This window comes from Streptopelia decaocto (assembly GCF_964273445.1).
Source record: "Streptopelia decaocto genome assembly, chromosome: 1".
Lineage (NCBI taxonomy): Eukaryota > Metazoa > Chordata > Aves > Columbiformes > Columbidae > Streptopelia > Streptopelia decaocto.
This window is the reverse complement of record NC_138663.1, coordinates 154,376,245-154,397,936: the sequence shown is the minus strand read 5'-3', so window position 1 is coordinate 154,397,936 and position 21,692 is coordinate 154,376,245. Positions and strand designations below refer to the sequence as shown.

Sequence of the window (21,692 nt, the reverse complement as noted above, 5' to 3'; positions counted from 1 at the left end):
AGCGTGGCCAGCAGCTAGAGGGAGGTGACCCTGCCCCTCTGCTCCGCTCTGGTGAGACACCCCCCCCTGCAGCGCTGCGTGCAGCTCGGGAGCCCTCAACACAAGACACACCCGGATCTGCTGTAGAGCGGTCTGCTTACGCCAGGGAGGTTGGGCTAGATGACTCCTTCCGCCAGCACCCCCACCCTCTCCCCACCCCGCGCCGCTTCCCGCCAATCGCCGCGGGCACTGGCGGGTCGGCAGCCAATGGGAGACGGCAGCTGGGGGCCGAGGGGGCGTTTCCAGGAGGCCACGCGGCGGCCGCCATGATGGGCAGCCGCAGAGGGAGGTGAGGGAGAGTGGGGCGGGTTGTACAGGGATCTGGAGGGGGCGTATAGAGGGGTACAGAGGGTCCTGGAGGGGTATATGGGGCGTATATAGCGGCGTGGGGAGGGTATGGGCCTGTCTGGAGGGCTATGGGGGCTATAGGGGGGTTTGGAGGGGTATGTGGGGGTTTGGAGGGATATATGGGACATATAGGGGGTGTCTGGAGGGGTATATGGGACATATGGGGGCTAGAGGGGTGCCTAGGCGGGTATAGGGGGTGTTTGGAGAGAAACATGGGGGTAAATGGGACATACAGGGGGTGTCTGGAGGGGTATATGGGAGCTGTAGGGGTGTCTAGAGGTGGTATATGGGACATGCAGAGTGGTATAGGGGGTGGCTGGAGGGCTGTGGGGGTTATATAGGTCATATGGGTGGGTCTGTGGAGGTATGGGGGGCCTATAGAGGCGTATGGGGGCGGCTGGGATGTATGGGGGTTATAGGGGTGCCTAGGGGGTATAGGGGGTGTCTGGAGAGAAACGTGGGGTAAATGTGACATATGGGTGCGTCTGGAGTGGTTTATGGGATGTATGGGGGGTAGAGGGGGTATATGGGACATACAGGGTGGTATAAGGGGTGTCTGGAGGGCTGTGGGGGGTTATATGGGTCATATGAGGGTATGGGAGGTTTATGGGGGTATGTGGGGGCCTATAGAGGCATATGGGGGGTTGGGACATATGGGGGCTATAGGGGCACATGGGGCTCTGGCGGGGGGGTGGCGATAGGGTAGCATAGGGATCTGGGCATCTATAGGGGTATCTATAGGATGTCTGTAGGTGTCCATAGGCCCTGTGCCCCCTGTGGGCGGCACTGCTGTGTGTGCCGCCCTGTAGGGGCCTGGGCAGAGCATTGGGGTGACCTACGGCCGGGGCACCCCTTGGAGGTGACCCCGGCACACACCAACCCCTACAGCCCCTATAGGGGACTGCCTCCAACTGCCCTGTAGGGACCCACAGCCTTGGCCCTTATAGATCCCACCTCATAGGAACCAGCTCCCTATAGATTTCACCCTGTAGGAACCAGCTTCCAGCAGTTCTCACCCTATAGACCTTGCCCCCTATAGATCCCACCCTATAGAACCAGCCCCTGTAGACTTTGCCCTATAGGAACCAGCCCCTCTAAGTCCTACCCCTATAGAACCAGCCCATATAGATCTCACTGGATAGGATCCAGCCCCTATAGGTCCCACTCTATAGGAACCGCCTCCGCTCCCCCTGCAGGTCCAGCAGAGGCTCTGCCCAGAGCAACACTGGGAGGTACTGGGGGAATGGGGGCAGCCGAATGCCTGGGTCCCCTCTGGGGACAGGGGGATGGGGGAGGGGGGAACACATGGCTGGGTGTTGGGAACACAGGGACACTGGGGGTTTGGGGACAGGGGTAGTTGGGGATGTTGTGGAGACAGGGCGGGGGGGGGTTGGGGACACAGGTTGCACTGGGGACATGGGGACAGGTTGGGAACATGGGTTTGGGGACACTGGGGGAGGTTGGGTACATTGTGACGGGGGAGTTGGTGACACGGGGAGATTGGGGACATTAGGACAGGGTTTGGGAACGTGGAGTTTGCAGACAGTGGTGGGGGGAACAAGGGTGGGGACTCGGGAGTTTGGGTTGGGGGTTTGGGGACATGGGGGGGAACATGGGACACTGTGGGGGTTGGGGGCATGTGGGGTTGGGGATACAGGGACATGGGTTGGGGAGATTGGGGGGACATTGGGAGGTTGGGGACACTGGGATGGGGTTTGGGGACATTGGAACAGGGATGTTGGTGATATAGGGATGGGGGATTTGGGGACACTGGGGAGGACATGGGGGGTGTTGGGACAGGGGTGTTGGGGCTATGGGGGTTGGGGACATGGGGCACCCCCTCCCCCAAAGGCGTGGGCTGTCACCTGTGGCCACCCACGTAAGAACCGGAGGCAGAGGACAAGGAGGCACTGACCCCTGGGGACAGTGTCACCCCCTGGGGACAGTGACACCCAGCTGTCCCCGATGGCACTGTCCTGACACATGCAGCATTTCGGGTGAAAATAGGTGGTTTTGGGGTCCCCAGGGTGTCACTCAGCCCCATCTCCCTCTGCAGGGGGTGACAACGAGGGACAACTGTGGGGACAGGGACACCTTGAGGGGACAACTGGTGAAATGTCCCAATTTTGGGGAAAAATGTCCCATTTTTGGAGCAAAATGTCCCAATTTGGGGTCTCTCAACTGGGTCATTGGGCAAGATGAGAAGTTTTGGGGCAAAATGTCACAAATTTGGGGCAGAATGTTGCAATTTGGTGGTCCCAGAGCTGGGTCGTTGGGCAAGGTGAGTAGTTTTAGAGTGAAATGTTACGATTTTAGGGCAAAAGTGTTCCAGTTTTGGGGTGAAACATCACAATTTTGGGGTTAAGTCACGATTTTGAGGCAAAATGTTTCAATTTGGGGGCAAAATGTCCCAATTTTGTAGCAAAATCCCCCAATTTTTAGGCAAAATGTCTCAATTTGGGGCCTCTGAGCTGGGTCATTGGCTGAGCTGATGCACTTTGGGGCGAAATGCTGAGTTTTGGAGTGAAATGTTGCAATTTGGGATGAAATTATGAGTTTTGGGGCAAAATAAGGAGTTTTGGGGCCAAATGTCACAGTTTGGGGTTGGGGTTGAGTTGGGTCATCGTAGAAAACAATCCGTTTTGAGGTGAAATTTTGAGGTTTGGGGCAAAACATTGGAATATTAATAAAAAATAAAAACAGAACAAACCTGAGTGATGCTGGTTCTGATTTGAGGGGGAAGAGCCCCAAACCGGGCAATCTCTGGGTCAAAAATGTGGATTTTCAAAGCGTCTGCTGGCTAGAGGGACAAAATGACCCGAAATCTCTGTAGTTAGCCACAAATTAGCGTCGCTAATTAACAACAGGTGCACTTGTCGGGCAGTTTTTGGGGTGATTTCCAGGGGATTTGCGCGCGTTGGGGTGGGAGAGGACCCAGCTGTCCGGGAGGCTGGTGTCACTGGGGAGGTTATGGGACTCAGGCATCCAGGAGGTGACAGAAATAGCTGTGGTCATGTGACCTAGTCCAGTGACCCTGGGGCGCCCTTGGGGACCGAAGGGTCCCTAGTGAGTGGGTGTTACTGGGGTGACTGGGAGTGTCGGACAATGGGGCAGAGCCAGGGGGCTGAAAGTGCCCCAGAGCCCAGCGGTAACTGGGGGGACTGGGAGGAGGTTAGGGGGAACTGTGAGGGACCGTGAGGAGATGTGGGGGGGCTGGGAGGGGGGGGGCTGGTATGTGGGATTGAGGGGACTGGGAAGGATTGGGGTGGAGTTGTAGGGGACTGGGCGGGACTAGGAGGGACTGGGTTGGGGGAACTGGAGGGACTGGGATGGGAGTGTGGGGGGACTGGGAGTACTGGGGGGTTAGGGATGTGGAACTGGGGATACTGGGAGGGACTGGGATGTGGGAGTGGGAGGGAATAGGGGAAGCAGGAATGAGGGGCTGGGGGCACTGGGTGGGACTGGGATGGGGTTATGGGGGGACTGGGGAAACTGGGAGTGACAGGGATGTGGCATTGGGGGTTGACTGGGATGGGGCACGGGGTACTGGGAGAGACTGGGATGTGTCACTGGTGTCCCTGGGCTGTACCCTTGTCCCTGGTGCCCCCCCGTCCCTCGTGCCACCCCTGTCCCTCTCCCCTGTCCCCTATACCTGGCATCCCCCCTGTCCCCATCCCCTATCCTTGGTGTCCCCCCTGTCCATGTCCCCCTGTCCTGCATACCCTGTCCCTGGTGTCTCTGTGTCCCTGTCCCCTATCCCTAGTGTCCCCCCTGTCTCTGTCCCCAGGGGGCCCCTCCCCTCTGGAGAAGGGGTTGGCAGCACTGGTTGGGACCTTCTACCAGTATGCGCGGCCCCCGCCGGGGGGAGGGGAGCCCAGCCTGGACCCCTCAGCCTTCCAGCGCCTCCTGCGGGTCGAGCTGGGCCACCAGCTCACAGTGAGTGGCACCATGGTGTCTCCATGTTCCCAGTGTCCCCATGGCCCCAGCCCCATGTCCCCCTGCCCAGCTAGGGGACAAAGCCACAGGTGGAACCACCACCTCCCCCTGCACTGTCTCCATGTCCTCTCATGTAGCTGGGTTGTCCCTATGGTGTCCCCAATGTGTCTCCATGGTGTCCCTCCAATCTGTCTCCATGTTCCCATGGACCCACAGTGTTCCCACAGGTCGTGCTGTCCCCATGCTGTCCCTACACTGTCCCCAATGTCCCCAGGATGCAGCGCAGCCCCAGGCCGTGCTGTCCCCATGCTGTCCCCATGTCCATGTGACATGGTGCAGCCCCAGGCCGTGCTGTCCCCATGCTGTCCCCAATGTCCCCATGTCCCTATGACACGGTGCAGCCCTAGGCCGTGCTGTCCCCATGCTGTCCCCACACTGTCCCCAATTTCCCCATGTCCCTGTGACATGGTGCAGCCCCAGGCAGTGCTGTCCCCAATGTCCCCATGTCCCCAGGACACGGCGCAGCCCAAGGCTGTGGCCGCCATCTTTGCGCAGCTGGACGCCAACGGGGACCGGCGCATCTCCTTTGACGAGTACTGGCAGCTGGTGGCCTGGCTGTGCCACGTCCTGCGCCAGCGCCACTTCGGGGCCTCCCCTGCACCCCCGCCCCCCGCTTTCACCGGGGACTCACCCCACATCAATGTCCCCAATGTCACTGATGCAAACCATGAGTTGCTGTGAGCCCACAGGACACCCAGGGACACTCCAGGGGATGCAGCGCTGGCGAGTGCCCCAATTGTGGCATTTACCACCCCAAATTGTGGGGGGGGTGTGGGGATGGGGACCCACGGGTATGTCACTGTTCCCCTCCCTGGGGTTTGCTGGAGGTGATGAATGTCTTAAAAACCCTTCAAATATGTGAAATGTAGCCAATAAGAATAAAAAATACGATTCCTGCAGGAAGGAACTGCAGAGACTTGAGGGTGGCGAACGGTTGGGGCGGATAAATAAAGGGATTTGAGGAAAATGATCATTTTTAAGGGCAAGGTAAAAGCAGGACTGGGTATTGCAGGTGTGTAAATGGGGATTTTTGGTTGGCATCAGTGTGGGGGGGATTGGGGGAGAAAAGTGGGATTGCGTGTTGGTTTTGAAGGAAAAAACTGAGAGGTTTTGTGTGGTCTAGTGAGACATGGGGATTGAAACGGTGGGGCCTGTGGGAGTGGGTGGGGGCTGCGAGTGCGGGCGGGGCCTGCGGGAGGCGGTGGCTCCACAGACACGGAAAATGTATAAAAATGTGGAAAATGTAGCAAATAATAATAAAAAAGGCGCTTCCTGCAGGAAGGAACCACAGAGACTTGAGGGGGGAAGCAGTTTGAGGGATAAATCAAGGTATTTGAGGAAAACGATCATTTTAAAATAAAAGTAGGGCGGCGGTCTGCAGCCCGGGCGGGACCTGAGGGAGTGGGCGGGGCCTGTCCCACAGTGACTCCCCACCCAGCCCCGCAGGGACCCCCAGCGGCCTCCAGGCCCCACCCAGGGCGCGGGGCCAAGCGGGGGCGGGACGAGCATACCTGACTGAAACCCGCCTGTGGGGCGTGGCTGTTGACTGGAGCGCGTGCCCTTTCGCCCTATATAAGGCGGGAGGCGGTGCCTCGCGTAAGCTCCGCCCCCTGGAGACCCCTCCCACCTCCCCCGAGCCCTTTACTTGTACCGTTTGTCCTGAGTCTGTTATTTCCCACTTTTCCCCACTGAATTTAAAAAAGGGACAAATATTGATTTTCCATTTCTATCTGCATTATTGACTGGTTGTGGTGAGGGTCCTTTCAGTGAAAAACTTATTGTAACTTTTTTTATACCTAACATCTATCTTCTATAGTAGATCTAATCATAAACAAAGCCACGTCTGACTCAAACTCAGAAATAATATTTTGAAGTTTTCACACGGTATCACCACAGAGCCTTGCCAGTCTACAAGCTGACTCTGTAATATGTTTCTTCTAATCTGTCATCCCCATTTTGATCAACAGTAAGAACATGCCTCTGATTATTCAATCTTTCATTTATAGTGGGGATATAAGCCAGTTTTACAACATACCTAAAAGGAAGATGTTAGGGATCAATCACTCCTAAGTAATTTCAGTTCTGTTTGTCTGGTCTCAATGAAAATCCAATTATAAACTGCATGCAGTAAGTCTTCAGCTGTTTGTATTATGTATGTATTTAAAGTAAACGAAAAATGTGTAGAACGTGAGGTTCAATGAACTGTTGCTTCACCGCTGCAGAATGCCAAGTAATTACTGAAAGAGGAGGATGGAGGTCACAGTTTTAGCACTTAATTGAAGCAAAGAGTTGTTTATTACTCTATTAACTTCTAAATGATAACAACTGCTACAACAAAGAGAGATTTACTTATCTCTGAAAGGGAAAGAACCTTCTATTCTAATAAGAGGCTGGCTAGACTGCTTCCTACTTAAGGAGAAAGTAAAATAAATGTTGAGGATGAAATGTTAAACTGGTCCAGATCTTTTGAAAGACTTCAAAGGAAATATTGACTATTAAATCCAACATAGTCCACTAAAAAAGAGAAAATATACAGTCTGATTCCTGTACAGTTTCTTGAGAGAGAGCAAGTCTGATGAATGACAGTAAGACAGACCTTCTGATGCAAGTTTAGGATCCTTTGAATGGATTTAGATTTTTTTCATTCCCTCTTTTCTAAAGATTGATCACTGAGTTGTCTATTTTAGATGATAAATGTTGATATTTGCATGTTTACTATAAGGTGGCTCAGGGTTAGCATAATTTACAGATATCATGCATCCCTATGCTCCAAATTCAAGCTTTCCAGTTTTTGTATTTCCTACCAAATTCCATGTCTCCAGACTGAATCTTGATCCTAAACCCCTTTACTTCCTCTTTACTTTACTTCACATACTCTCATCTGTACAAAGCTGGATCCCCAACCATTTTGTTTTTTTTTCATTAGTATCTCCTAGTCTCCTACCAGTGACCATTTCCCAAAACCAGGACTCTAGTCCTCTCCTTTCATTCACTTCAGCAACTTCACACCTGCCTCACTGACTCCCACACCCTTTGGGCCTGAAGAGTGGTCCTGCGTGGTCTGGATGGCCTGTGCCAGCTAGGTCAGCAGTAGCAGTAGTAATCTCAATTTTCTCCGTGTAGAAACCCTTATAGAAGCTGCATATGTGGTACAAGACAACAAATTACTAAAGTTCAGGTAACTGTCACGAATTGTCTGTGAAGAGCAATTTATCCTTTGGACTTGAGTCTGAAGCAGATGAGAAAGTAGGAACTTTAGGTGGTGATGCATAGACTTCTGCTTTGTGCATCACAATTGATACAAAGATTCCAATTAAATTTCATTTCTTCACTCTTCCTATCAGGCAGGGTGGAAACAACATATTTTTAAATTTCCTTTTCCTTATTTTCTCCCTTTTCCATTTTTTATCCTGTCTTTCAGATCTCTGTGGGCTAAAGATTAATCAGTCCCTTTTATACTGGAATAAGTACTACTCTGGTTGCATTCAGAGAATAGAGAATCTTACATTTCAAAATGCATCCACTTTTTTGCACTTTATTCTCTTCCATGCTTTTTTTCACAAAATATCATAGAATCATAAAATCACAGAATGTCCTGAGTTGGAAGGGACCCACAAGGATCATTGAGTCCAACTCCTGTCCCTGCACAGGACAACCCCACAGTTCACACCATGTGTCTGAGGGCTTGTCCAGTCTCTTCTTGAACACTGTCAGGCTTGGGGCCGTGACACCTCCCTGGGGAGCCTGTTCCAGTGCTGCACCACCCTCTGGGGGAAGAACCTTTTCCTAATGTTCAATCTAAACACCCCCTGGCACATCTTCCTGCCATTCCCTCAGGTTCTGTCATTGGTCACTGAAGAGAAGAGACTTTTATGCACTGTTTTAAAGAACACACAGAAGGTTTCAACTGTGAATTGTTATCAGATAAATACTAATGCTTGATGCTGCAGCCTTCTACTTCTTAGCAAAACAGCTGGTTCCAAACACCTTTTATGTGTTTATCATAGCATCAAAGAAACAAGTAAGAAGTAGTGACTAGCTTTTATAAAAATTGTGCTTGGCCAAAAAAGGTGAAAGCAGAGACTATAATCTCTGACTTTCTCAGAGATTCAGGGAGTGTCAAGACTTGCATTTTCGCTGGAGTTCAGAACTTTGTAACATCACTTGTAAATTAGCGAGCACTGACCAAGTGAAAACAGATCTATTAAATTTTTTTGTGAGTGGATTTTTAATAGCAGTAAGTGCTGCAATCTGTTCGAGCTTCCAAAGGGTAGTGACATCCTCACACAGAGAAGGCAAGAAATATAGCAATATTCAGGCATCATCCACCTCCCTTTTTATTAGATATTATTTGACTGCAGTCATGAAATGGTTTTGTAAAATACTCCATTGTCAGGTTAGATTTGATCTGATGACCATTTTCACCTTGTAGATGATGTGCAGTAAATTGTGCTTAATGAAAGGGTACAGTTACAACACTGATACTGAAGACACTGGAAAAGTTTCCTCTCTGGAACAGGAAAGAACTGTACCATTGCAGATGCCGTGGTATGGCAGGTATTGAGAAATGTTAGCACTAACAGGAGCAACCAGTACACCTGCACTAAACAGTTTCAGATTCCTGAGTTTAATGCACTATTAAAATTACATCTTCAAGGACTGGTTTCAGCTGAGACGTCTTGGCAGAAGTCCATTTCAGTTAAAGATTTACTGCTAATGTTTGCTAAACTAGGAAGGGCTGATATTTTTTATGCTGTTTCTCTTTCAACGTTCCTGTGCTGTCAGCACTTGCCTTTGTGCTGTTCTAATACAATTCCACATCAGGGAGGCTGAGGCCAGCCACACAATGATCAGTCAAAATAGTGCCACAGAGTTCTTGGGATTTGGTCCACAGAGTATAATAACTTCTGTACCTGCCTAAAATTTAACTTGGATTTTTTTTACTAAACAAATCCTTGCACCTGAACGCTTGTTAGTATTGATTGTTTTCCACTATATAAGGTAATGAACACATATGAAGAGATCTATACATTCTTGTTCTTAAAATGTCTTTCTTTGAAGCTCAGATGTTAGCAGAGAAGAGAAATATAAAAATAAAGGCAAAGAAATTTAGATACAAGTGCTTATCTTGGAACTTGAGCAACCAACTGGTAATCTGTCAGTAATCAGTGAGGAAGGGTTTGTATGGTAAATCTAATGTTTCTCAACACTATTTTTTAAGCCAACATCCAGGTAAAAGGTTTCCATTATTTTTCTTGCAGAACTTTTACTACAGGCTTACTTCTCTTTAAAATAAAAAAATAAACAAGCACATATATCCCTTCTTACCCTAGTCCCTCTTCAGAGATGATCTTCGAATTTTATCTTGCTGTCTTTCTACATCAGCCCTTGTAGCACTCTGACAATCTCCTCTATCCAGCAGCATTCAGAATGGCTTCAAATTCTGCTGTATCTTTTTGCAGCACAGTGCCCACCTTGCATAAGAGTGTCTAAAAGTGACTGTTATGTTTCTGGTTCAGGATGTTCTACCCCTATATTCAGTTCCATCATCAATCCATGGCCTCTTGCAATCATTACAGCTTCTCAAAGGTATGTCATGTTAAATGCCAGTATTTCAGATTTGTTTTTCTCAGATGACTTTTCCAAGCTGAATTTTGCCTTTGTTTTTCTCAGCTTGTGTTTTTATGGTACCTTTAAAAATATTGTTTATTGGTTTTGCTAGAGGGTGTTTGTTCTTCATTCTGCTTTAGCTTCATTTATGAATTTCATTAATGTGATTAGCTTTGATTGATTGACAGTTAAAGCTACCTGCAGAAAGAAATGTCTCTGTCCTACTTTCATATATGACTGCCATCTGAGTAGATGACAGCTAGTTGAATAGTGAATTCAAAAAAACATCTGGAAGATTCAAAACCACCAGTATCTTCATTTTATAAGATGGTAAATAAGGCAGAAGTTTTAGAGAGATGAATGGACTTTTGTACTGTCTTGATGTGTGCTATGGCATGTAACTTTAATGTGACTAGCATTCAGAGTCATATATGACCTTACTGAGCATGAACTGCAGGGTGTTGGAAGCACGGGGCTGCAGAGGTGATCTGTGTGGAGGCCATGAAATGCCTTCTGCTGGTCCTAGCCCAGTCTGACACTCGTGTGAGCAGCTCATCACCTGTCAAAACTGCACTCTGACAGAGGACCCTGTGACACCTCAGCTCACAGATTTTTAAGGCAGAGCAGCAGACCCAAGGGGCTGACAATGCTTTGGATGCTGTTGGGGACACACAGAGGGAAAGACACACCTCTTGGAGAGACATGGCAGAAAATATGCTGATGAGGAGACAACTAGGGGCATGGCTGGAGATACTATCTTGGACAGACTTGACCCATGTCAGGGTAGGGACACTTCTGAGAGACTCTGGCTCTGTGCGACTGGTGTCAGAGCAGGACACCCTGAGGCACTGTGGCCTGTGGGTAACACATGCCAGAGCAATGGAAAATGAAGAAGCCCAAAGCAGTGGAACAGAACCAGTGAGAAGCATGGAGGAGCAGATAATAAGCAATGCATACCCGACCTCCTGTGCTGCCTCTTGCTTTACCAAATGAATTAGGATATATTGTGTGTAGCCCATCTCAAACATGATAGAAATTGAGACTAGAAAGGGAAAAAAAGTCCATAATATTTTTTGTTTGGTGTCCTTTCTCCCCAATACCCAGATCAATGATTAGAAGTTGGTTTTAATTGACAAGAAATTAAATTAAGTAAAATTCCCCAAGCTGTGGCTGTTTAGTTCATATCAGTGTTAGAGACAGTGGAAAGGCACGTACGAAGGGAACTGGAAAGACCTAGGCTGAATGAGAACCTACTTAAATTATTCTTTGGGATTTGGCAGGGAAAAGATTCTGTATTTAAAACATTTATCGTGGCAAAAATGAAGACATACTGGTGATGAGTCTGCTTTTACAGTCACGAATCTTTACATTAAGTAGCTACTACTGTTAGTATTACAAAAGTAGAATATTGAGCATTTCTTTTTTTGAAAAAGTGCATGACTCCAAGCTGCAGACTAGATTCAGCTTCTCTTTTTGTGACTCCTCATACCACCAAGATCTGTGGTGGTGGTCGTCATTTCATTTGTATGAAGCTATTTCATTTGTACACGCTAATATGTTTAAAGTAAAATCAGTTCTACACTGAGTCCTGAGCAAATAAATGGTGGTTATGACCGTATCCAAAGTTGCACAAAAATTTATGAAGGAAATACAGAAAAAAAGAGTAATATAAAATTTTAATGGAGTATTTAAAAACTTCTTCCTAACAGATAACAAAATAGTTTGGTGTGGTAAGCTTTCCTGATTAACAAGGACAGCAAATAGTGTTGAATTAAATCTTTCTTAGAATAATATTACTTTTTTTTCTTTCTCAAGCTCCTCTGAAATGATTTGATTCAAATACACCAAAAATCGAATAGTGTCTAAGTGTTGATCTTTCGAAAATAATTGTGTGTGACTCATCCACGTCTTCTTGCAGGCAGTGTTCTGTGTGGCCTGTGCAAGCTCACATAATAAAATTAGGATGAAAAATTATAAATGAAGTGGCTGCGTTCATTAAATAGAGAATGGAAAGAGCTGCCAGTTTAATATGTAAGTCAAGTCCTCTTGTGTGTGCTCTGATTTGCAAGTAGAATGCTGTTAGTGTATGAGCTCCTAAGTGTTTCAGTGTTAGATGTCTAAAAGCTTTAATGCAGCAGGTAACAAAACATGCTTTTTGTGAAACAATAATATCAAAAGGAAAAGCAACTTAATCTTCCATTTCAATAAGCCTCACATTCATCTTCTCTGGAAATGCTGCATTAGTTGTATTAACCTTTCACCACTGTTTGAGTCTCTCCAGTTGTTTCTGGAATATCAAATTTTCACAGTTTTACTGTACAAGATTTGGAGGGGGTTCTTTTGTTTTCATAAAATACACAGCAATATGAATTTATCATTGTTAACTGAGATATTATTTTATGTTAGTAGAAGAAAAGAAATTGCTGTGCTGTAATTTTTGGTTATCATCAGTTATCTTTCCTATGATCCGAGGGAATGAATATGAAATTTCTGGAGCATGCAGAACCCCCAAGCCTACCCAGAGGCATAGTATGCCATTAGTACAGAACCACCAGGTTTGGATACCTGCAGACACATATAGAAAGACTGTCAGCTCCACTGGAGGTGCTGCTTGGATGGCATGCAAGCAAAGCTGGGGTCACAACGTCCTACCTAAGCACAGACTAAACACGACCAGTCTTATTCTTGACACTTGATTTATGCAGTGTATCATAAAATGCTGACATAGTTTGATTCAGATTGAACTGCATCTATTTAACAAAAACTGTGAAATGTGTTCTCTTAATATGATAGGAAAACATGGTGAGGATTAATGGAAAAGAATGTGATTATTTTTTATTTAGAGGTATTTTAAAGTGAAAAAAGAAAACAGCATTGAACATATGATGACCATATGCACTGCTGACCAGAGTGTTTTCTTACATGATTGATGTGGTGGTCCTGGGAATGAAAGCACGGTGCCAGTCATTCATGCAGCTACAGGGAATAGTGGGTGATAAGTAAGCCTGAATGATTTGTTTTAATCTAATTTTGGTTCTAGCTCTGCAGCCATCATAAGAAAATCACACAAAAATATTGGTTTTAGATCAGAAGTTCTGTCATCTCTACATTTTTTCTCAATAGTATAAAGTATTCTGTTTTTGTAGAAAAATATATAGATGTATTTCAGCATTTGTTTCATAAGCTAGAAGGGCTATATTCAGAAAATTAGCACTGATAGTTAGCACTTCACTAGATAGTTTAGATTATCATTCCACAATGTGAGTGATCTAGATTCAAGGCTTTCTTCCTTTTCTTTTATGTTACAGAATAAAGTGATAATACAAAATCACCTGGACAGGCTCTTCTGGAACTGGACTTAGAAATATTTTCCATTTGTTGATGTTTAATTCTTTGATTTTATAAAGAAATAAGTGAAATCCAGGTATCCTAAATCTTCATTAACATTTCTTTTAAATTAATCAGTCATTCTTAACATGGGTGCAAACACATGCCCTAAATTAGGCAATTTTATGACTTCCCTTACCTCCACCTCCCCAGGAAGATCCACCTGTTGAATCTGCCTTCCAGTTTTAATGATGACTGAAAGGGTATGTTTGGTAAAGTTGCTCTTCACCTGAAGATTTCCACCCCAGTTCAGAGAGTGTGACTGAGAAAAACACACTCAAAAACCGATTGGTGGTCATATCAAAAATTGGTTTGCGTGAGCACTTTCCTTCTTTTTACACTGAGGATGTCTCCAATGTATCTTCCCTTTTAGCTAAAATAAGCTGAGACTTCTATCTTTTTGGTATTTCAGAAAGGACAAGAGATGTGTGATCCCAGTGCAAAAGTCCAATCTGGAAATGAAAAGAAATACAGATCTTCTCTGACTGTTTTTCTGTCTATTTTAACATAAGTTAGCCCAAAGACCTAGTGTTATGGTGAAATAGCATTTAAATATCCTAGCTCTGATTTTCAAGACTATTTGGATTCTAATTTACTAAGAAGCCTTTTCAGGCTTCAAAGTATAAATAACTTTTAAAAAGACTATCAGTAAGTGAACCTTTTCAAACACACCATTTTCTCCCTACTGCCTATGGCTTTTAGTTCAAATTCAATTGAGCATCTCTGTGAAAAAGGTGGCATCGTTCTGCAGAATGTCACCAAAGAACAGGACATTTTATGGCTTGTTAGATTGCCAGGCTAGGAGCTCAAATCCTGGTGGCTTTAAACAATTTAATCAGAAAAACTTACTTTAAAATAACTCTTAAAATCAAGCTGAAATCATTAGGTCATACTGTTATCTGAAGTAGCTGCACACGTAGTTCAATTGAATCCAATTTAAAATAAAATACTTTTTCATTTTACCTGCGATGTCATTATGGATTGTGAGAGTCTAAGGTCATATAAACCAACAGGGCCAGAGAAAGAACCAAGGATGTAAAAATGCATTCACTTCTTTTAAACGATAGGAAAATTTGTGACTTTGAGTAGGTTTTCATAATAGCTGTATTTCAGTCAAAGTTCAACTTGAAGGTAATGGAGTATAAAATAATCTCCCATTGAGAACTGACCATGTGAAATGGCAACAGATGAAAGTAAGAGTTTTTAAAACCACTGAAGCACAACCACAAGTGCAATTTGAGGACTGGCATTTACAAATTGCCTAGGGAAAAAGAGAAGCAAGTTTAGACTATTGTGTGATGTAAAATGGGAAGAAGGGAGCTTGAGCATCAGCTTTCCAGAATAAAAATGAGAATATTTTAAATTTATTATTTTCCCCGCTGTGATATCTGATGATATGCTTGAGTCATGGAGTAAATACAGATTTCAAGAGAAGTCAACTGGTCATTGTTAGTGTGCACTTCTGGAAATGGGGTCTTATTTTCTTTCCCATGTGCTGTGGAATCACTGTGCTAAGATTCCTACCTGCGCCTTGATCTCACTCCAGCATTTTGATTTTGGCACCTTATAGGAAAGTATCAACTCTCTTAAGCTTATATTTCACCAAGTAGTCCCAAGACTAATATAAAATTTATTTTAAAGTAAAGCTGTGAGGTCTCTATGTATATTACTGTGAAAACGATGCTTATTCCAGGTAAGCTAAAAAAACCAAATCAAACCAAACTAAATGAAAATAAAACAAAACAAAAACACATCTGAAAAAACAAAAACAAAAACAAAAACAGCCCACCTAAACCCCAAAAGCTTATTCCTTACTCTAGAGTAAAGCAAGCTCCTTTCTGTTCCATTCTGTTCCATTTTAAACTATAAAATTTTTACAGAAATATTATAAAACATATTCTTACCTGAGCTTCTTTTTCACCTGGAATCAAACCTATGAATTCCTTATAGGAGGATAACTTTCTATATTAAGACAATTTCTTGGGTAAGTTCTAGCTTCCATCAGTCTGCAGTACAGAATTCCTGAATAGAACTAGTATCTCTGTGTTTAATAACTTTTGATATACTTTTTGCTAATGAAGTTGTCTAATTGCTTATTTGACCCATCACGACTGTTAACATGCATGACATTCTGAGCAGTAAGTGCTACATTTGATTATATGTTGTATGAAAATATGTTTTCTTCTGTTCGCTTTAAACTAGTATCTGATTATTTCATTTGATGACACTTAATTCATATATTGTGGAAGACAATGAAGTGTTTTTATTTTTTTCTGTGACTCATTAATTATGATATAAAGCTATATTGTATCTTCCACATAGTTTTCACATTTTCAAGTTCCTAGTTGATTGAATTTGTCCTTCTATAGAAGACTAAACCCTTTGCTTACCTTTGTTATTTTTCATTATATCTTTTCCTTTATACTGTGCTAATTATCATAATCAGAAGATCGAAAATGCTCAGGTTCAAAATATTTACACAGTAGCCAAATGATGTTTTCTCTTTTTTTTTTTTCACCTCCTCTCCTAATAATTCTGAATGTTTTTTCTATCAGTGCTGAACAGTTCTATTTGTTTTACTCCGTGTATTATTTCACATTGAATTTCATTCAGTCACCTGGTCTCTGAGTTTTGTGAAATTATCATGCAGCTCTTTTGACAAAAAAATTATTTTTTTTATGTAACTCTGTAATGTCAGCAAATGTTGTTATTTCATTGCTCTCTGTTCACTGCATCAGATGTAAATAAATTGAGGAGCGCAAATCCTCACACAGTACTCTGAACAACATCTCCTTCCTCTGACCTTAACTGACTTTAATAGCAGGTAAGTAGTACTCGAGTAGTTAATTGCATAGAACTTAAGTAGTAAATTCCACACATAATTGAAACTTCCATGATTTTATAAAGCTCATTTAAAAATCTTGACTAGCACATAGTATTGCTGATTTATTGCTACTTATTCTTTCAGTTTGTTTTAATCCTTGTTTTATGCTCAGAAACCATTTCTCAAACTTGTTTCTTCACAAATATCCATCATAAGAACTTCTTAAGTCTCTTTCTATAACAAATACAAAAATGTTCATCATAATGAACCGATGCTGAAAAAACAGGATGACTGATTAGCAGAAGACACATTTTGTGAGATTTCAGAACAGGAGGCACTGTACATTTTGCTAGATACTGAAAAAACCCTTATCTACTGCTATTTTAATATTTCTTCATGAGCAGTCTTTTTTTATTTTTTTTTTTTTCTTTTCTTTAACATTCCTCCTTTTCTGATTGTAGCAGGTTTGCCACTGGTTTAAATAAGGGCAATATGGAGGTCAGAAATGGTACTGTAGCTACTTCCCTTGCCTGTAGGAGTAAATTCTGTTATTTTTAGAAACAAATATGTAGTATATTTTATTTTGAGGTCCCTTCCAATCCCTAACATTCTGTGATTCCGTGATTCTGTGATAAATTTTCCCTTGACATTTAACAATTCATTTCTCATTGTCTGTTTGGTGTTTCACCTCCAAGACTCCGCACTAACTTTAGCTAGGAGGCTGTAATTCAGAACTTAATTTATGTCAGTTTGGAACAGGAGTGCTTTGCTTTCCAAAAGAAAAGTAGTACCTAATACAATGGTGGTGTTATGTACACAGTTGCCTATTCTCTATAAACTCCGAACACTAATGTATTTTCATATGGTGAAGTAAATAACTTTCAGCTGGTAATGATTTTCAGCCATTAGTGACCTGGACTGAATTTGAACTTGTGACCTATATGTGTACTCTGGATTCTTAATCATAACTGTAAAGCTCCTCAGAAAATATCCTTGTCCCCTTTTTTTATTTTTTTTTTTTTTGGACGATGGGGAGTTCAGTCTGATATTCTGTTTCCTTCTACTGTGGTTACAATTTAACAGACTTAAGTCACAGTATTGCATGAGAAATTATTTTGAAATTATATCTTCTTATCTTGTAGAAGAATAGGCTACATCAGGAATCAAATAGCAGTCTATTGGGAGTTCTATATGATTAATGGCTGAGGATTGAACTGAATAATACTGAGCACTTATGTAGCACTTCACATGTTCAAAACTCTGCACAAACATTATATAAATAAAAAAATGTGGCTCATTAAGGAATCTGTTCATGTGTATTCTGATGAGACAAACAAGCACACAAAAAATGCATGACAAATTACCTAAATGTTTCTCCTTTCACAAAGGCAATTGTGTTTGAAACACGGTTCATCTTTTATGAATATTTTGTGCTAGAATGTTTGTTTCTTTTTCATTAGTATAGTGAGCAGACATCATTTCAGGTGTCTTTTCAATATGGGTGAATGTGTATTGTAGAAAAATAACTTTGGAGTTTATGAGAAATATTCTGCATAGCATTATCATTATGTGAATTAAGACAGGAAACTTCAGCTTTAGCATTTAGCAGCATGTGGTAAAGAATTTTAATTTCCTTATTTTAAAGGTTAAGTGTTCCTTCAAGCCCACTTGTTACGATTCCCAAACAGAATAAACAGGGAACTTCCTCTAAGAAAGCTACTAGTCCATTCTATAAATATTTTAATAGAAAATCTGCTGTTTTCATAATCCTGTCCCTAAGTGAGCAGTCAAGAATGGATTTAAACTACTTTTTTTTTAATAACATGGTGACTTTTCAATTCTAAGCTTTTTTTTTTTTTTTTTTTTTTTTCCAATTGGAAGAAATATTTGAGTAAGCCCTGGGCAAATTTGAATGTGTTAATATAAATCATTGGCCAAGGTGTGCACAAGGATTTCTGAGATATTTTTTTACACCTGAACTATGTATTAAATTTCCACACTCATCAGCTCACTGAGACTGACATAACCTTATTAGTTGTATACAATTTCAAGCAGGGGACTATATTTATACCCATACGAAATTTAAGTAATCTTCAGAAATCAATACTCTTATGCTTTTTATGCAGAAGTCCCTTCCTTGTGGCTAGGGCCACTCAGACTTTTGAGAAGACAGCTTTAATTATGCTCAAGACAATACATGCTGAGTGACACCTTGCAATTAAAAATCACAACAGTGATAGTGAAAACCCTTTTAGTAGCCTGATTCTCTGGATAGTCTTAGGTTCTCAATAAAAGAAGATGAGTTGGGCAGAAGCACCACTGGAACTCTTTTCCTGGCAGATCTCATTGCGCTTCCTGAACTCCCGAGCCTTTCCAGCCATTCAGTCCGGATACTTGGAAGTCCCTTTGTTTGCACTTGAACCCTTGCTTTCTCATCCAGGTCCTGTAGCATCCTTATTGGCAAGATACTGAGGTCTCCTTTCCTTCTTGCTTTTATACTTCTTGTTCCTAGAAAGTAACAGCTGCCTGCATAAACAGAATGAAACCACAGCCATTGTATACAATAAGAAATAAGTGGGAAAGAAAAACGCCACTTAGCTCCTGGTCTTTTTGGAGAACATCTACACAGCTCAGTATCCACAGTCACCACTCACTACACCCATTCTCCTACACACTAAGTTACACAACATTTGGTGTATTGTTGCATGGAAGTCGGGCAACTGCCTTTGCACAGCAGAGTTGGCTCACAGTGCAAGAGGAAACCCAGAGCACTATCTTCACTTGATCATACAGATGTATGTCACTTAGAACATATTATTAATATCTAATAGCAGTAAGTATTGATATCTAATAACAGTACATATTAATATCTAATAAAAGTATTATTAATAGCTAAGCACTGAGGCCACTGAAATACCTTGAAATAATTGGCCTTCTTTTCCTCCTTAAAAGCAAGTAAACAAACACACAAACAAAGCATAATCCAAATGGCTTCTTAAAAAGGCTTAGTCCAGCCAGCAATCTATTCTGGTGAGCAATTTTTATTCTTTTACTGACTTGGAAATATCTTTGAGAAATACTTGCCTGTTTGAAATTGAACTGATCCTACAAACACAATACAGAGTACAACTTCCACAGATCTAAGGTTTATGGGTTCATTTACGCATTTTATACTGAAGTTAAAGGGGACATAGGAAAAATAATTGGCTTTTTTTTCTTTATATTTTTCAATAAATCCTTTTATTTAGTGACTTATTTTATGAGTTACTGAGTTTTGAAGTTCTATTGATTTATTTTCATTATGTTTCTCCCCTATGAGCACATGTGATTGCAGCAACCATGTGTGACAACACAGAACTTTCATTTTCTATTAGAAATATAGACCAGGTCATCTTTTCAGCTTTTATATAATACAGCCTTGGAAAACAGGCACAAGATCTCAAATGACAGCTGAAGGGAAAACTTATGGGATATGATCACACATGAAGGTTAAAAGAGTCTTCATTTTCAACACAAATGCTACCCTTTGCAGGTATCAGATGCTTTATAAATATTCCCTTTTATTTTGAAGTTCAAAACTATAATCTATGAATTAAAGGACAAGTCATTCTAGAGGAAGTTAAAAATTCACTTATACCAATCACAGCCCCACTGGAATAAGACAAATCTTAGCAGAGAAGAAATCAAATAACTCAATATGAAAGAACAAATCTAAATCGGGAGGCGACACTGAGGAGATCAAGAAAAATACACAGCTAAAACATTTCAACAGCTGAACAGGTAGCAGGTGGACAAATATAGTCTCAGGAAAGCTGCCAAGCATTGAAAAGTGCAATAAAAGTGGACACAATGCAAAGTAATTACAAAGTTCAATTTTGGGATAAAAATTATTGTTGAAACTGCCACAGACAGTCTGAATAAGAGGAACAGGAGCGTAAGGCAAGACTTGTAGAGGACTTCATCCAACAGTGCAATAAAGAGATGTCCATAATTTACTTTCAGTAACTTCACACCAAACATAACTTTTGTTACGACTGCTCAACAGTTTACCTTCTGAAGCTAAAGGCAAAATTTATTCCAGCCCACCTTTTTTTTTTTTCTAGATTTCAATTTCATAAGTCCCTTATTGTATATGCCCTTACTGACCTTTTCAGTCCTCTGCAATTTTTCTAAAGCTGTACTTACCTATCTGATGCTCATTCCCTTACAGACATGTTCTTTTGTATTCTTGATGTTTTTCTTGTCACCTCTTACTTTGATTTGTTATTTGATAGGCATTTGTCTGTTTACTTGTCTGGTAAGATAATGTTCCTCATTCTTCTTTGTTTTCTGGGCTCAGTATTCACAGTTCTCTCCTTCATTTTACCAGAGAAATAACTTTATCGCTGAAAAATGTTGTCATCATGAGGATGAAGGATGTTCGCTCTGTTCAGACCAATCATTCATTAGCACATTTAATCTATTGGAGTGAGAATATTGTTTGCACATATAAGACAAAGGAGACACTCAGCAACTTCTGCAAGAATCATCATGCTTACTTACTACCCCACATGAGATTTAATGAGTCATTCCGTGTGAGGCTTTAAGATCCTGGGAACCTGTGTTCTTCAAGTAGAGTGATGTATATTTCACATGTGTTTTTTCTTATATATAGACCAAAGAATGGTGTTCAACAGTGATTCTTGACAGTTGTTAGGACATGAACCATATTTATGAACCATATGAACTACAACAAGGACAAGTGGAAGGTCCCGGATATGAGCTGGCAAATGATCTTTCAGCACAGAAAGGCAGTTGTATCCTGGGCTGCATAAAAAAAAGTGTGGCCAGCAGCAGGTCAAGCGAGGTGATTCTGCCCCTCTCCTCTCACCTGGAGTACTCCTCTCCACCTGGAGTACTCCTCCCAACCTGGAGTACTTCCTACAGCTCTGGTATTCCCAGTACAAGAAGGACATGGACCTGCTGGAGCAAGTCCAGAGAAGGCACTGGAACACCTCTCCCATGAAGGCTGAGAGATCTGGGGCTGTTGTGGCCTTGCAATATACAAAGGGGTCTTACAAGAAAGAAGGGGACAGATATTTTTACCAAGGCTTGTAGTGACAGGACAAGGAACAGTGTTTTTAAACTGAAAGAGTGTAGGTTTATGTTGGACATAAGGAGGAATTTTTTTACAATAAGGGTGGTGAGACACTGAACCAGGTTACCCAGAGACATTGTGGATGCTCCATCACTGGAAGTGTTCAAAGTCATGTTGGATGGGGCTTTGTGCACCTCGGTCTAGTGAACAATATCCCTGTCCATAGCATGGAGCTTGGAGTAGATGGTCTTTAAAGGTGTCTTTCAACCCAAACCATTTTATGATTCTATCAACATTAGGTTAAGCTAATAATTGAACAGAGGAGGTGGGAATCATGAAGGGAAACTGTCAAGGTTTGCTTGTAGGGCGACAATAAACCGTAGCAGATGCTTTGTTAAGCCCCCCTCCCCT

General features: G+C 42.7%; 1 protein-coding gene across 3 annotated transcripts; it reads left to right on the top strand.

Annotated features, from left to right (window-relative positions):
- The first annotated feature begins 290 nt into the window (after positions 1-290).
- LOC309449413 (protein S100-A16-like) lies at positions 291-5,295 on the top strand. Of its 3 annotated transcripts, XM_082071526.1 has the most exons (4): positions 291-325; positions 1,585-1,619; positions 4,151-4,323; positions 4,837-5,295. In XM_082071526.1, the coding sequence occupies exons 1-4, from the start codon at positions 306-308 to the stop codon at positions 5,062-5,064; spliced, it is 456 nt and encodes a 151-aa protein (XP_081927652.1). In that variant the 5' UTR covers positions 291-305; the 3' UTR covers positions 5,065-5,295. The 3 variants fall into 3 exon arrangements, with proteins under 3 accessions (XP_081927652.1, XP_081927654.1, XP_081927653.1); XM_082071528.1 differs by lacking the exons at positions 291-325; positions 1,585-1,619 and adding an exon at positions 3,384-3,535 and having other exon boundaries at positions 4,175-4,323; XM_082071527.1 differs by lacking the exons at positions 291-325; positions 1,585-1,619 and adding an exon at positions 3,405-3,535.
- Positions 5,296-21,692: the final 16,397 nt, after the last annotated feature.

Coding starts and splice junctions, on each gene's coding strand:
- LOC309449413 (XM_082071526.1), top strand. CDS start 306: ATGATGGGCAGCCGCAGAGG. Junction 326..1,584: donor ATGATGGGCAGCCGCAGAGG/GAGGTGAGGGAG, acceptor TCCCCCTGCAGG/TCCAGCAGAGGCTCTGCCCA. Junction 4,324..4,836: donor AGCTGGGCCACCAGCTCACA/GTGAGTGGCACC, acceptor CCATGTCCCCAG/GACACGGCGCAGCCCAAGGC.